This window comes from Scophthalmus maximus, chromosome 10 (assembly GCF_022379125.1).
Source record: "Scophthalmus maximus strain ysfricsl-2021 chromosome 10, ASM2237912v1, whole genome shotgun sequence".
Taxonomy (NCBI): Eukaryota; Metazoa; Chordata; class Actinopteri; order Pleuronectiformes; family Scophthalmidae; genus Scophthalmus; species Scophthalmus maximus.
The window spans coordinates 13791501-13807436 of record NC_061524.1 but is presented as its reverse complement, the minus strand read 5'-3'; the positions used below and the strand labels follow the sequence as shown (position 1 = coordinate 13807436).

Here is a 15936-nt window from a genome sequence, read left to right as displayed (position 1 = left end):
GATCACGCACCGGTTTGTTGCTTTGCATTGATTTCTAAAAGACAAGTTCTCCTGCTAATTTAAAATAGAGTTGTGGAAACGTGCACAACTTTTACAAACCCTGACCCTATTATTCTATATTTAGAATTCAATCCATACCAGTGGATAATCAATAATAATTCATTCCAACAGAGACTTCTGTTTTTTCTTCACAAAGGGACAGTAAGTCGACGCCACGTTCTAACAGATTGTTTCTTAGCAGACAGATATATATTGTAGAGATTTTTATATTGTACCGTAGAGGACTTCGCGGCTGGATTACAGCTCCGGCTGGATCATAAAGCACAAAGGTTTCCTTCAGTGTATCCATATCCTTGGTGGGAGAAATTGAATTTCACAGCAGAATTTACAACAGCCAGAATTCACATGAAACAGGTTAAGTGGTGGCCGTTAACATCTCCATTTGCTTTCTAAATTGGTGCAGTAGCATGTTTTGTCCATCATTTCACGATGACGTGAGAAGAGACAGCAAACGACAACTCAGAAAACATTTTATTCCCGAAAAATACGATGGCGGAGAACTTTTTTTGGAATACCTTACTTTGAGCACTGTAAACACATTTTTGTACAAAACTATATTTATGGAGCAAGAGACAGAGTCATCCTCCCAGTTCCCCACCTTTCATTACACTAAATACGGTTTGTGCAGTAAGTGGAAAATAAAAATCTCATTGGCCTAAATATTGGATTAAATAATAATTCAACTATGCTCCACTGCTGTGTAACATCTGCCCAGTTTCTGAATTCTACAAAGGCTCTTTAATAATTCTAAAATATCAGCTGCAGGGTACAAAGACCAGGGTAGTTACATTTCTGCTGAGCAGAGTAAAACCTTCAACCAACATTATAAACTCAAAAAGATACTTTTAATCAACTCAGAGTCGGTGCATTACATTTAAATACCTTTTCTGAATGTTTTCATTTGAGAAACAACAGAGCAGCAGGTTTTAATAGGAAAGGTTTACCCTCTTGCTGTTGTTCTCTGTTTCCTTTCTCCGTTCATAATTATCCCCAGATATGCCCATATTCTTCTGATGTACCCTGTTTTGGCAACATATTAAACACAGGATTGAAAGCTCAGTGATAAAGTTAAAACAGCATGATTAATACAGGGTAGAAATATCCTTGGCCTCAGAAACTGGTTAGTATGTTTGCGCATCTGCTTCAGTTTCTTCCCTTAGAACTCTTTTTTTTATTTTATGCATCCTTTGACATAAATTGTACAATAGATGGGCGACAGGAGGACGTGGCTAAACTGCACAAAATGAAGAGCGCAGGCATTGTTAGCATATCATGACAGAAACTTTTATTCCTACTGAGACTCATATGTTATCCTGTATTCTCAGGGAAAATCTGTTTAATAAATGCGTGCATGCAATACAAAAAAAGACAAAAAGCAAAAGGAAAGCCTCGCCAGGATTTACTTTAGAGTGTTTCAATCTATGGATTCATTTATAGATTTAATGATCGCCCGCAACGATAAATACCTTGTATTGAAAAAGGAAATTCACCCACACATTTCAATGCTCGTGTTAAGATCCAGACTAAAAGCACAACATTTCCAAAGTGTAGAAATGATTTAAATGCACAGGTGCCACCCTTAATGGTAATGGGAAGTGACAGTTCAGTTCACAAAAAGTCTGTTGTAACTCCGAGGACCCAAAGTCCTCTCTCCTTTCTGGCCCGGGAAGCTAATGTGCATATGTGAATAACAAGCAAACATAACGGTGTTTTCTGCGTTGCCCTCTGTGAGGACACATTCCTCGCCAGTCCTGCTGCAGCCTTGTCATACCAAACAACATGTAAAAATGTGACCCATATGGCCTGCCTTTTCAAGAGGGCCTGATTGAGCTGTATGGAAATCATAGCCCACCCACAGAACACAAATAAGGAGAGCCATATGTGGGGAGATGAATTAGGTAAACTGCACAACATTTTTATTAGATACAATTTCACTTGCCTTGTGGACGGACTGCAACGTGAGACTCTGAAAATAAACTCTGCGCGGCAGAAAGGAAAAGATCTCCGGTTAACAGAGGGCAAATCGATGAAACATGGGGCTACTAAACCGAACGAGCAGTAACCGTTGTGTTTTGTAGTTGTAATAAATTGACCAGAATGTGAACAAAATAAGCATCATGTCAGTCACACTGCCGACATTATGGTCTCCTGTACCAGAAATTGAGCATGTGAATGAAAAAGGCCTTTAACTAGAATTGTGCCTTTACCCTAGCAGGCCTGTTCAACTCCACTAAGACTGTGAACAAATGTTTAGTTTCATAGTTTATTGATATGTTTGTGTAGAAGCCAAATTTTTCTTTAATTCGCCACTGAACATGTTTGATTTTCATTACAAACACAAAGGTTCTCAGTCATATTTGTTTTCAAAATGATTAACTACTGGAAATACTTTGAATACGGCATTAATACATAATTGATGGGAAATGAAAGTGGCACAGAAAAAAGGATTTTGTTTTCCTATATAACATAAGGAAAAAATATACTAATCCCTTTTGAATATACTGATAAACAGTTGCTACTTATCTCGAGTTACTTTGAAACTAAGAAGTGTATAGACTATTTCACTGGGATGCCTGAGACATAATTGCGCTATGAAATGGGTTTAATCATTGTTGACAGTGATACTCATATCATTAGACGACGTCTGTGAGTCGTCCCCAGCACGTACACCTTTGTTGGTGGTCTGACAAGATCATCGGCTTGTTACATCAGTTTTTGTCCTGCGGCAATGTCTGTCCTCCTGGTGATGGTCTAGATTTGATTTCTTTCTTTTTCTCCCCTCAATGACCTGAATCATGGAGCATTTGTTGACACTCAGCCAGTCCTGTCTGCTAAGAGCGCCAAGATGATCCCTCCTAACTAAATATATCACATTTTCTAAATAAAAGAACATGATCTCGCATGGACACATCTGTTTCCTCAATCCGTTTAAGAGAAGAAACATGTTTGCGGTAGAATTATACAAAAATTTAAAACTGAATATCATCACCTGGAAACACATCCTGACATCATGTAAATGTGTTTATGTAAGCCAACAGTACGGTAAACCCGAATGAATGAATAATGCACAACAAACTCTTCATTAAAAGAAAACTGCCCCGGGGTCTGACCTTTTTTTCCAGCTTGTTTCAGAAGTGGCCACTCGAAGTGCTGATCTGACGGATGTCGAGGCACCTCTGACTCACTGCAGGCTTCTTTTGACCACGGGGGTCTCAGGGGGAGAAGGGGCCAAAGTATTAATCTGCCACCGAGTATGGCAATTGTTACCCTTTCTTTTCATGTGGTCGGGAGGCTGCTGTTGAGAGGCCTGTGTACTTTCCGCAGAGCCCAAATAGGAGCTTATTCATTGCAGCTCTTCTGCATCACAGAAAAAGGAGGAAATGTAGTTGAATTGGAAGGAATCCATGACATTAAAACAGTGGATGGGTTTGTGAGGTGCGAGGAGTAATCATGCCAGGCAACAGGCCACAGGAATGCAAATCACCCCTCAAGCCAAGAGTTAAGTTAGCAGGTGGCCTCTTCTATTCACTGAATGTCAACACTCCTTCTAGATGCAACCCACATAACATCTGGGCAGGCCAGCCCCTGCTTTTAATTAAGTGAAATACAGTCACTCAATGTTCTGCCATGTCAGAGCGAAGAAAAAAAAAATGGTTTAAATGTGGGAAGGTGAGAGGAGAAAAAAAAGTGCAACAGTACATATCCTGTGTTCAGCGGAGGCCAACACAGTTGTGTAAATAAATATTAATCCTTAACCTAATCCCTACATCGCCAAGGCCATTGAAAATCACTGCGTAACCAGAGCACTTCTCTGGAAATAGCACGTTCCCTCACACTTCTCTCGAAGCCGCGCGGATCCCGAACGAGAAGGAAACGTGACAAACCCGCTCACTTTGGTTTATGGCCTCCACTTCGTTTCCAGGGGTGAATCCTCGCTCGGAGCAGACGGCAAAATTCAAAATATGAGTGTAAAGAATGCAGGCGAGCAGAGGTGTGCCATACATATCACATGAATCATGTGATGGATAGTGTCTCCTCCCCCGTAATCTGGAAGGGCTTGGTTAAAAAATGATATACCTTTCCCTGCTGGCAGCCTGGTGATAATCACCCTTCTGGGGTGGCTTGGGAGGTCACTGCACCCCTTTACTGTTAGCACTGCACCACTTGCATTACCACTCCCCAAGAGCATGTCAACAGGCTCTTCGGGTGGACCCCCAAGTTTATATCGTACTTGTCAAACATTTACAAACCTGAGACGGCAGTCCGACAACAAGGCGTTTTGCAGAGCTCCAAACAAAAATAGGAAAGTGCGACCCGAATTTATAAAAGGCTGTCGGAGGGGAAGAAACTGACGAAATGTATTTTCTGCATTTCAGAGTTTAGGGCGATGAATGCAGCAAGAAAAGGTCAAGTAAAGACAAAAGATAGGAGTTTTCAAGTGGTAGATTTATTTAAAATACACAACACTGCATTAAGATATAGCTTCCTCAAACAAAAACTAGTAATTTGCATGGGGCGATTGCAGCTTTGATTCCACGGAGGAAGGAGGATCAGTGTTTAGGGGAAGAGATTTACTTTAACGTTTGTGTAAAAGATGACTTCAATTGTAAAGCATTCGCAAGTGAACACTCCACGCAATAAGAGTTTCATTCCAGACCGACACAATCCCCTTCTGAAAACACACTCTTATGAAGAAAAAAAAGAAGAAGAAAAAAAGCTGACAAGGAAAAGGTGAAACAGTATCAGTGCTGAAAGACGGTGACAGCTTGAAAATAGCTTTGGGCGGTTTGGTTTATATTAGAGAACACTCACTGTTTGTTTTTCTTCCCAGTGATCCAATTTTATTTTAAATATTTCCAGCAGCCTGTTCAAGTTGTGATGTTTGTGCTAAGAGCATAATCATGAGGTGCTCCCTGTTTGTCAAATTAATAAATGTATTGTTTGTTGGTCCATTACGGAGAAAAACGACAAAATTAGCATTGAAGAAAAAACATTTCATCCACTGTCCTCCGAGTGTAATTCTACATAGCTCAATGTGCATTTTACAACACGCTTTCTACTGAAAAATGGTAAAAACAAGCAGAAAGGGAATGGACTTTATGTATTATAATGACTCCAGTGAATACTTTACTCGTACAAGCTATCATACAGATGTAAATAAGAGGGAGTATATGCCAACGGACACAAAAGTAACAAGATAACTGGTGTGAATTAAAAATAATTTTCTCCTAATCAATCAAATATCACAATATTCAGTGCTATTTAAAAAAAAGAAAATAAATTAGGTAGTAAAACTTTATATACATTATACTGTACATCACATCACACCTGCAGCAGATGTGTTTTCCAGCGATTCCCATAGCAGATTACATAAATTAAAGTCAGTCCAGCCACTAGTGGCAACCGCAGGACCTCACCACCATGTTCCTATATTTCTTGAGGATAACGTTTGAGCTGTCATCAAAGTAAAGTACTGATATTGCGTTGAGCTTGGTTGGGGCACAACACGGCTTTGGCACGTTGTCAGGAAACATTAGATGGACCTAGAAAGGAGAGCACAAAGTAGCAGTGAGTTTCCACTGAATTATTACCGCTTTCTTTTTAAACATGTGCAAAGAATACTCACCAGGGTTTGCACGATTGCATGATTTGTCGCGTTCATGTGTGCGTTGAGAGGAAACGAGCATTCGCCATCACAGTAGAAAGCGGCGTAGCCCTCGGGTGCAATGATCCAATCCTTGACAAGAAAAGATTGACAATTTGCTTTCTTTTATTTATGACACAGGATGTGTTTTTTCTTCGGTGTCGCCACATAATCTGAACTTTAAAGCTGCGTCACTCATTGTGTTATTACCCTGCGAAGGTTTCGTGCAAGGGAAGTGAGATCATTTTATTTTACCTGCCAACCCAAATCCCGAAAGCTGACGTAGAGTTCGTGCTTCTTACAGGCTTGCTTCTGTTCACTGGTGTTATAATCTGAAAATGGACATCATTGATTACGACCAAAAAAGAATGCTTCTTTACATCTCGCTGTTCACGAACTGTCGGAAGATAAACGCGGCAGTTACATAGGAGTCTGTAAAACCCATGTAACAAAAAGAAAAAAAGAATTAAAACCATATGCAGTGCTGTTCAAATATGGAAATGTTCACTGTGGCTCCATACATTAACGTGACGCTTGGAAATGTTTCCAATAAATGTTAAACTAATAACAAACAGTGAATGTTTGACCAAATTTACTGCTTGTGGGGTCAGATGTCGAGACGCTGTAACTGCAGAGCTCAAGTCAAACATGGGGAAAACGGCAATGCATCAATCTCCGCGCTGGATTATTAATTGTTCCTCGAAATGATAAATGACAAATGATTAATGGACTGTGCAGCCCACTGAATTAAGGACTGAGCAACGATCCGTTGTATTTCTGTGAAATTTTTTCACAGAAATATCATTCTGGCTGAATACAGCTGCCATGCAGATTAGAAGTGAACGCTGAATAAAACCTCAAAAAGTTATAATAGTTAAAAATAGATTTATTTTTTGTTGTTTTAAAGAAAATGCTTTGGAGGAACAAAGAAAGAACATTTGCAGGAAAAGATATCAGCAATGTTTAAAGCCCAAAGCCACACAAGTGTATGTTTAGTCCACCGCAGATTCATGGCAGGCTGCCCACTGCGGTGCGTCCACACATATTTCTCACGTGCAAGTTGAAACTGTGAACGGATGATCAATTCATTTACCTGTGGCGACAGTGTGACGGAACAATAGCAGGGCAAATGGATGTGGTTAACTTGGAGATGTGATGTCTATAGTGCATAAGAGTTATTTGAAAAACAGTCACAGCATCTTAACTAGATCGTAAAAGTGCACGTACCTCCAGCCTTTGGTGCCCTGGATGATTCTTGTTGATTAGTGGATTTATTGCGATTGTGGCTCTTTTTTTTCCCGCCGGCGGCTCTGACTGAGCGAAGCAGTACCCCACTGGCCTTGAAGAAAGCAACCAGGAATGGCTGTTTGGACTGGGGCCCGTTTCTCCCAATGATTCCAGCAGATTTTATGTTGATACTTCGTCCTTTGAAAATCAGCAGGTAAATAAAACTTTTAAAACAAGTCTAAAGGAAAGACCGCGTACTTTATATAATTTTACGACCGTTTTCAGTGTGATTCTGAAGAACAGCATCACTACAAATCTTACAAATATAAAGACTAGGTCAACCCATGAATCTCATTTGTGGACTCATGGCTCTTTCAAACTACAAATTGCCAAACATAAAAGTCAAATTTGTCCTGAAGTCTATGAAAACATTCGTTTTTAATCAAATGCAGACATTGTGGATTATCTCCTCAGATGAACTTCCTGACCCTTCCAGGATTCCAAGAGTCTGAAATAAATCTGGGGAGGTTTTGAGGAAAGGAACAAATGTCAAACTCATAGAAAGGAACAACTGAACTTCACTTGCCATCTGCCGTCTCCACGCAGAGCTGCAGGCCCAGGTTCTGCTGTGGGTTCATCACCCAGTGGTTGCTGGTGGCCGTGAGGTCAAACACCAGCCAGCCCCCGTCGGACGCCTGGACCTTCCTGGAGTCGAGCAAGAACGTCTCCGCATCTCTGACGGCGAGAGGAAACAATGACACAAACGTCCGCATTGGGATGAACCGCAGTTAAAATGCAAGCAGCAGCTGCCTCTGCACAACAGAAACATCCAGCATGTCCTCTGATTGGTCCGGTCGGAGTGACTTCAATATTTTGTCTCTGTGGGTTTGTTGGTTTTCGAGATTATTGCTCCTGTGTGAGGGTGTCAGTCAAACAGATGGTGAAGTGACTGTGGTCACTTTACAGCAGTGTTATAAACAAATTACAAAACCTCTGTGCCTGTTACAGTTTAAGCTCTATCAATAAAAAAGCGGCCCGAGCACCTTAATGCTGCATTTAGGCTGTAATGGGGACACGAGAAAGAAACCATATGTTTCTTTGAGGCTATTCAAATCTGACTCCGAGAGGTCTAAGCCAGCGAGACTAGAACAGATAAACAAGGTATCACTGACTTATCACAAATGGATGCTTCAGCCCAAACTCCGTAGCAGAAGCCAGAATCTCTAAATAGCACTTTTCCCCGCTGTAGAAAAAAAAGAAGAATCCCTGCAGTATCATACATAAGTGATATGGTGTGATGAAAAAGAAATTTGATCATTTTGTTGAGATAAAAAAGGAAAGTGCACCGCTGTTGTCGAAGAAGCTGCGACAGAGTTGTGCGGCAAAACACGTGGCAAGGTTTAAGCCGTTTGATGGGCAAAACGGGTCGGGGAAACGTGTACATCAGCACGTGTGTATATTTAACATGAGTCTGCCATAAGGCATCAATCAGCCCCTAAGTTGAAAAAGACCAGCTTCGCAATTTGCATTGGATTCCTTTCAGGCAGCAGATCGGATAAGGCCTATTCAGTTATTGTGGTTACACGGTGCCGGTCGGCGGGAACAAAGATTTTTCCATGTGGCCTCAATGATTCAGAAACTGTTCATGTGTTTATTACAGGTGTAATAAAACTCAACCTCATTTGGAATCCCGCACGAGCGTAATCCTTCTGACTGACTCTCTGGTGAACTTCCTCTTTGAAAAGTACAGTGTTATAAGCTTATATCCTGTGATAATTTAATTTCTGTAGGTTAGCTATTCACTATTCCCATAGCCATATCCCAAAGGAAAAAAAGTTGATCCCCTCCCCTTAATCTGTGATTACTGGATGTACTGTTCCACAGAAAGTGAGTTTGACTGAGTGGTGCAGGGTTAGAGGAAACTAGGTGACGCCTTGATTTTTGACTGTTTCCTCCTAATTCTCTCCGTACTTCCCTTTTCTCCATTAGCACTGTTTGTCGGTAGGAAAGTTCAGTGCAAGACGTCGATGTAGTGGAGTGAAAGAAGGTCAGGTTGGTGCGTGTAGTGACTTCAAAAGTAAAACTGTAGGTTTCACACTCCTCCCTGACCCGGCTTCTGCTCGTGGTTTCAAATGAGGAAAATTCATTCTGCGCGTTTGTTAGACGTCCGCCATAAACATATAGCGCTTCAGCGAGAAACATAACTTTGTGTGTAACACCAGCATCTGGACTTCCATCTCATACTTCACTTATTTAACACCGACTGCAACCTCTACTTGACCCTAACAGAAGTGAGGGGAGAGCGAGAGAGAGAGGGCCACAGAATCCCCCCGGCTGAACATGAATGTTGCTGTTTGTTTACACGGCCACTATCTTAAACCCTTAAATAGAGCCAATAAAGTTGGTTCAATTCACTAAAATTGTATTATATTTGAGGCAGTGCATGAGCGGATTTATGTAGAAATACAGCAATTTGACCTGACAACCCTTGGCTATGACTATAGTTTACAGTATTAACATCTTGTCAGGTAAATCATAAATAAATAGAAGAATGTGTATGGTTTTACAAGCTAATAGTATGAGAAATATATATATATAAAGACTATATCTACATATGGAATTAATTATTGCTTTTTAAGTTGAGAGAAAATTTGTTTTGAAATTGCATACATACATACGTGCACATGTATTGTCTAATCTTTCTCGCACTGGGGAAGCACTGCTCCTCTTCCTTGTGAACACAAACTGAAACACACTATTCCCCGTGAAACCGTGTGTGAAAACTTAAAACTGAGCAGTCTTCCCCTTTAAGATGGCAGAGTCCATTGACTTGGACCTTTTCAAAGCCCAGGAGGCCCATATCTCCCCTTCAATCACCCACACACATTTTTGGCAAGCCAATGTGGGCCCACTTTTTTAAATACACCCTTGTGTATTCAGCTATGTCATGGTTTAAACTTCCGGTATATTGTTAAGACAGGCAGGTGGCGGGCATAACAGTGATCGGGGGAGCACCCGAAGGAGCCCCCCCTCTCCCTCCTCCCTAATCTGGGCCCTCATGGTTTCATCTGGGGCCCGGGAAGTTTGGCAGGCAACACAAGACGAGTGATAACTGACGGACCCTTCCAAGCTTCATAAGTGGCCAACTCGCTAATGGAGCCCCCTTTATCCGAGGACTATATTTGTATGGCAGACATGGTGCGAATGAAGGGGAACAGAGTCGGAGATAGAGGGACGTCCCGTGCGAGTGGGAAAGTTTCCGCCGCGCGAGACAATGGCTGCTGGACTATTTGCCTTTTCTAACTGTGAAATGAGATTACTGCAGGGGACCAAAGCACAGCAGAAGTAACAGCTAGTTCTGCTTTCTTTCGCTCAGTGTGCAGTCGCAAACAGGGGGACGTTTGCTCCCTGTTCTGTTCCACAGCATTTCGAATAACTGAGAACAGGCTTCGCGTCAGGTCCTCAGCCTTAATCCTTGTTGTTGTTCTTGTTGTTGGGTCTTTTTAGATGTTTGATTCTTCCATGACTGGTGGATTATGATGATCAGCAACCATTTGTCCTCAACAAATAATGACATCTTTAATCACTGGTGCGGGATGTACCAAGATATTTTACTGTGACAATTAAGTAAAAGGCCTGCATTCATACTTTTACAGAAGTTTAATAAAGTGAACTAGGTTTTAATATCAAAAAGTAGTAAAAGACGTACTCTTGAGGCTGCTGAATGTCCCCTGTTATGTAACTAGACTAGAATTACTGATGTGCTACAAAACAGCATGTTAATGTTTAAGCTGGTTGAACAATTTGTAATATATATATATATATATTTTGTTTGTAGTTTATTGTATAACAGTGAATTTTCTAAGTTGGTCAAATATTTGTAAAATTCTCATTTGCAAAGCAACTAGTAATTAAAGTACTATACAGTACAAAGACACAAAAAAAATACAGTTCAAAACTGTACAGTACTACACATTTCGAGTATTTCAACTTTGTTAAAATTCACCACTGCCTTTCATTTTTGTCTTCGCTTGGTTCGGTACTCACTTGTTTTGATATTCCTTGATGACTTGATATATGGTAACCTTCAGAGTGATGTTGTCGTAGCGGGCATGACTCCCGTCCTTATAGATCCGAAACTCCGCAGCCGTCACGGCCTCTCCATCTGGGATCTGAGTCAGGTCAAAACGGAACTCCTTGTAGTGTCTTCGCTGGTGTGAAAAATCTTTATCTTTCTCCACTGGGAAAGAAAACATTTTTGGGATGAATTTCATTTTTACTGGCAGCCAATGCTTCACGCTGATCAAAAAATATGGCTTCACCTCCTGAACCGCTGCATGTGTTGCTCAAGAGACAAAATATGCCCAGCGCTAGCACACTGAAAGGGAGTAATTTATTACATCTTCTTTTACATTCCAGCTCCAATCCAAACATTTTGACTACCAACAAAAGCACTTTCCAGTTCATTAAATCAGTCAACTGAATACAGGTAGCAGTTCCCAGACAGGCCCTCTACTGTGTGCCTAACTGCATTCTCTGGCCATGATGAATGGGCTGTCAGTTAAGAAAAACAGGCTGATTTCAATTAAAGACACTTTGGTCTGATCCTCAAGTGAGAGAAAAGAGCAGACAGGGTCCTTCGACGTCATGTGAGCATCGACTCTGACCTCATACTGACCTCCTGTGGGTTTCATACAATGTGCAAAGGGCGTTTAATGACCCTTAACCTTTTAGATCTACATTCTGATCTCTCTACAGGCCTGTATTTTTGAAAAAAAAAATGTTAACATGTCGGGATATTATAGATTTTATCGAATGGATATAAATAAAAGATGCCATATGTACTGCTTGATTTCACAAAATAAAGCCTGACGATAAAATGACTTTAATAACTGCGACAGGGAGCCTCAGTGTATCAACACTATCTCCCGCTGACTTAAAAACACTTCAATGCGACTCAGAAGTGGCCGCAAACCGCCTCACGCCACCGTTTGCTGAGTTTCCTGGGATCCGCGGCGATATCGCGCGGGCGCACGTTCCCTGATATTTTATCGAGAGCGAGCGCCTGTGGTTACTTAGCGCCCAGGGGTCAGAGGTCGGGTCTGACTTTTACCCACTGAGCGTGTTCCATTATACGAGCCACAGGCAGTAATCTGAAGCAGAAGTGGCACTGAGAGCACGCAAGCATTTAACTTTTCAAATCGCTTAAGATTAAATAATAATGACCTCACTCCCTGGTATGGCTGAGGCGTGTGCATTCTTGATGTGTTGCATGTTAATTGGATTCAGCATGCTCCGCGAGGACGCCATCCTTATTTTGTTACTCAGATTAATAAATGGCTGATGTGTTGCATCGTGATATGTCTCGATTCCCCCCCCAGCGTATAATCTCACATATGTATCTGAAGGGTTTTTTAAAGTTCTAGTTACAGTAGGCATATTAAACAGCATGAGGTCCCACATAGGCCTTTTTCTAAAACAGCTGAGGTCAGGAGCTGTATTTGAGTGTACAGTACTAAAGACAGAGGCCCATTGAGCACTTCACTGACAGTCCCCAGAACGAGAACAGAGCTTTCAAGGCTGACAGTGTGCATGCCCTGGTACACTGGTAAGTGGAAACAGATGGGCTCGGGCCAAGGTGAGGGATTATACTCCCGAGAAACTCTGCACAAATTCACTCTTACACGTTTTTATACATTCAAGAAAATAAAATCCCTTGGAACTACACAGTGCCGACATTATGTAAGTTTGTTTTATGGTATGGTCTTTTTTTTTTTTCATCATTCATTAGGATTCTGCAGTGCGCCGTGTTCCACTTTTCAGTAAATTTCCATGTGGTATGTTTAATATTTTTTTTAAATGTCTCATTAAAGAACAATGAATGCTACAAAGGATAGAAATATGAAGAATATAGGGCCACTGCTTTTGTTTTCCTCAGCGTCACGAGCAGGAGAAATGCACAGGCATCAGTCAATATCACTCCCCTTATAACAACAGGAAATAATTTAGACCAATTTTCCCAAGGTCAGACAGTCATCTGATAAGTTTCTCTGAACTGCGGGGTCAAGGGTCGCGGCTACTGAACAAACACAGTCATTATACACATCAGCTGCTTTTTTTAAAAATAGAAAACGGCACAAATTGACATGGTCAAAAACTTTGGTGATGCAAAAATTATTTTCACACGAGGCTAAAGCGACCGAACACATCTGAGGGCCAGATAATGACTGATGTCTGAAAATGTATTTATGGCATTTACACATTTAGATGTAGAAATTAAATACGACTAAACAGACTGTAAATGTTACTGAATGAGAAGAAGCTTAAAAACTGGATGCTCAGCACAATTTTTTTAGTTTTATAGGAAAATATGGGTATGATTGTTTAAACGAATCTTCAATTGAAATTTGAAATTATTTTGACAAAATTAATGAAGTCCATGTGCTGATATATCCACGCACAGAACAACAGGCCAAGAAATATACAAGTCATTTTAATATTCGGCCTGAAACGCAAAGTGTTCTCATTTTCTCATGTGCAAAGAAATAAATGTGTTTTTCACAAGTTGCAGATAAAAAAAATGATAGGATATAGAACTGGAGAGGGGTTTTCTTTTTTTTCTGGAGACGTGGATTTGGTAAAGTAACTGTTTCATTTCAAAATATGAAATGGAATGAGGGATCGACTGCATATAACTTTCGATCACCTAGTGTATTAATTCCGATAGAATTAAAGCACATAGGCAGCGAGCCCGCACTTTGGCACACCACTTACCCAAATTGACAAAACTCATAACCATGTCTGCGTCATTGAGGAAGTTGGTGTCGTGCGCCGCGGGGAGCGCGGGGCTGTGGCCCAGCAGAGGGGCCGCCCGGTAGGGCTGCGCCACGCGGGTGTACCCGGCGTGCTGCGGGCCGTGGAGGCCCTTCCTGGGTGTCCCCGGGGCCCTGGCACTGAGGCCCTTCGCCGCGCCCTGGCGCGCCGCCGCCTCCTCCTCCTCCACGGCCATCGCGTTGTACAGGTCGAGCATGAACAGCGGCGCCGAGGACGCCTGCTTCCCGGGGGAGAAGGGCCTCGGTCGGTGGGGCAGGCCCAGGATGGAGAGGATCTCTCTCTGGATCTCCCTGCGCTCGTGATTGCGCAGGCGCCTGTAGATGAAGCTGGAGTGCACATGGTTGTCAGTCAGCCCGCAGTGCGCGCAGGACAGAAAGCTCAGGCAGCTCCACGCGAGTCCGAGCACCGCGCGGTTCAGAGGTGTCAGCGCCGTCATCGTGACGAATAGCCCGCTCAGGAGTGTGAGGGGGAACTACATCGCACTCGGGGAGAAGAGTACAGCCATTTATACCTCTGCCAGGACGGAATCATAGACTCTCCATATCAGCCAGACGCGCCACAGCGTCCCGCGGTGGTAACTGAGGAGGGGGCTGTCGTGTTCCTCTGCTCCACCAGTCGACCCTCTCACAGAGGTGGGCTCAGCCTGCAGACAGGTCTGCGCTACGCTCCTGTGCGCCGGGCTCCTCCGGCAGTATGTCCTCCTCCAGGGTCCATCCGGAGTCTGTGCCACACCAAGTATTTATGGAGTTATGACCCCGTCCCTCACCTTACTCCTCTGTGATGGGAAGGGGGGGAAAAAAAGAAAAGAAAAAAAAAGCCAACACAGAGGTACGCCCATATAGCGTCGAGGGATGAGCCGCAGTTTCAAGTGGATATGAAATGTGTTGAATTATGTCAACAACAAAAAAAAAGAGTGAACAGAGGACTCATATGCCCCGGCTCGCGTTTTTCTCTTTCTTTTCCCTTTCTTTTCCCCCAGCCCCTGAGAGAGAGAGGGAGTGCACCGGGGCTAGTTGCCCTCTGAGTCCATCCCACACTCAACTTTTTGTTTTTGCATCCACCTCTAGCGGCGGCAATAAAACTCCAGCCCCTGTCCCATGATGAATGTGGCGGCCCCGGAGTGTAAAAGGAGACACTTGAAATCCGAGAGGCCGTCTTAACGAGTGAAAGAGTAATGACAGAGCCTTTTAATCACCTCCACTTATTGAACTCTGTTTATGGGAGAGGACGAGTCCAGCTGCAATCACCAAACAACATGGATCCTGTTTTTAATTTGATACTGGACGGACTTTGACGAGGGATGCTGAAGAAGAAGAAAGGGAGGTTTATTTCATGGGCTACACAAACTGCACCTAAAGTGAAAAAAGTTCTCATGTAGGAAAAGATGGGGCCAGAGATTAGAAATAATACACACCACAAAGATTGACATGCAAATGAAGTATTAGGAACCACAGATCCACCGCATGTCTGCATATTCTGCACTGATTTCCATCTTCATGCGAGTTCCATTCCCCACGGAGAACAAAAACGTGAGTAGGCGATAGAAAAGTTAATTTAAGGCAGAGCCTGTCATGCGTAAAGCTCCAGTCTCGGAGGAACATTAAGTAAACGGTATGTTGAAGTAAGTATGCTGGAATAATCAGAAACATTAATAGTCGGAGGTTTCCATGTGATGGGTGGCTGCGGTCCAGCAAGAAAAAAAGAAGTAAAGTGAGTCCTGGACATGCTGCCACACAGCGACACCTAGTGTTCACACCCATAAGACAAGAAAACCTTGTGTCCCAAATCTTTCTCTCACACACACTCACACACAGGCACACACTCACACACACACACACACACACACAAACACACACAATCACACGCACACACACACACACACACACTCACACACACACACACACTCACACGCACACACACACACGAACACACACACACACACACTAACACACACACACACACTCTCTAACACACTCACACACACGCACTCAGTAGCTTTTTTTACAGTTGAGTCCAAGGTTCCCTAATGTTGTTTCAAAGTGGAAGAGGGGTGATGCTTTCTCTTTCTCTTCATATTTTTTTTCCATCATCCTTTTCAATGCTGCAGTCTAACAAGCGAACGCCTCACAGCACCCAGAAACCTCCAGTAGCAGGCGAGATCGACGACATGA

The 15936-nt window shown here is 42.5% G+C and overlaps 1 protein-coding gene across 1 annotated transcript; it reads right to left on the bottom strand.

The window, feature by feature from the left end:
* Window positions 1-4491: 4491 nt before the first annotated feature.
* bmp5 (bone morphogenetic protein 5) lies at window positions 4492-15838 on the bottom strand. The gene is made up of 7 exons (XM_035606420.2): window positions 13706-15838; window positions 10979-11171; window positions 7518-7666; window positions 6932-7129; window positions 5960-6036; window positions 5687-5797; window positions 4492-5603 (listed from the first exon to the last, which is right to left on the bottom strand). Exons 1-7 carry the CDS (start codon window positions 14199-14201, stop codon window positions 5454-5456), a joined length of 1374 nt encoding a protein of 457 aa, XP_035462313.2. The 5' UTR covers window positions 14202-15838; the 3' UTR covers window positions 4492-5453.
* Window positions 15839-15936: the final 98 nt, after the last annotated feature.

Bases quoted from the DNA above. Each gene is read 5' to 3' on its own strand.
- bmp5 (XM_035606420.2), bottom strand. From the start codon at position 14,201: ATGACGGCGCTGACACCTCTGAACCGCGCGGTGCTCGGACTCGCGTGG. The intron at 6,037-6,931 runs GTACGTGCACTT...GTCCATTTTCAG, and splicing joins CAGGGCACCAAAGGCTGGAG to ATTATAACACCAGTGAACAG. The intron at 5,798-5,959 runs GTAAAATAAAAT...TTTCTTGTCAAG, and splicing joins TTCGGGATTTGGGTTGGCAG to GATTGGATCATTGCACCCGA.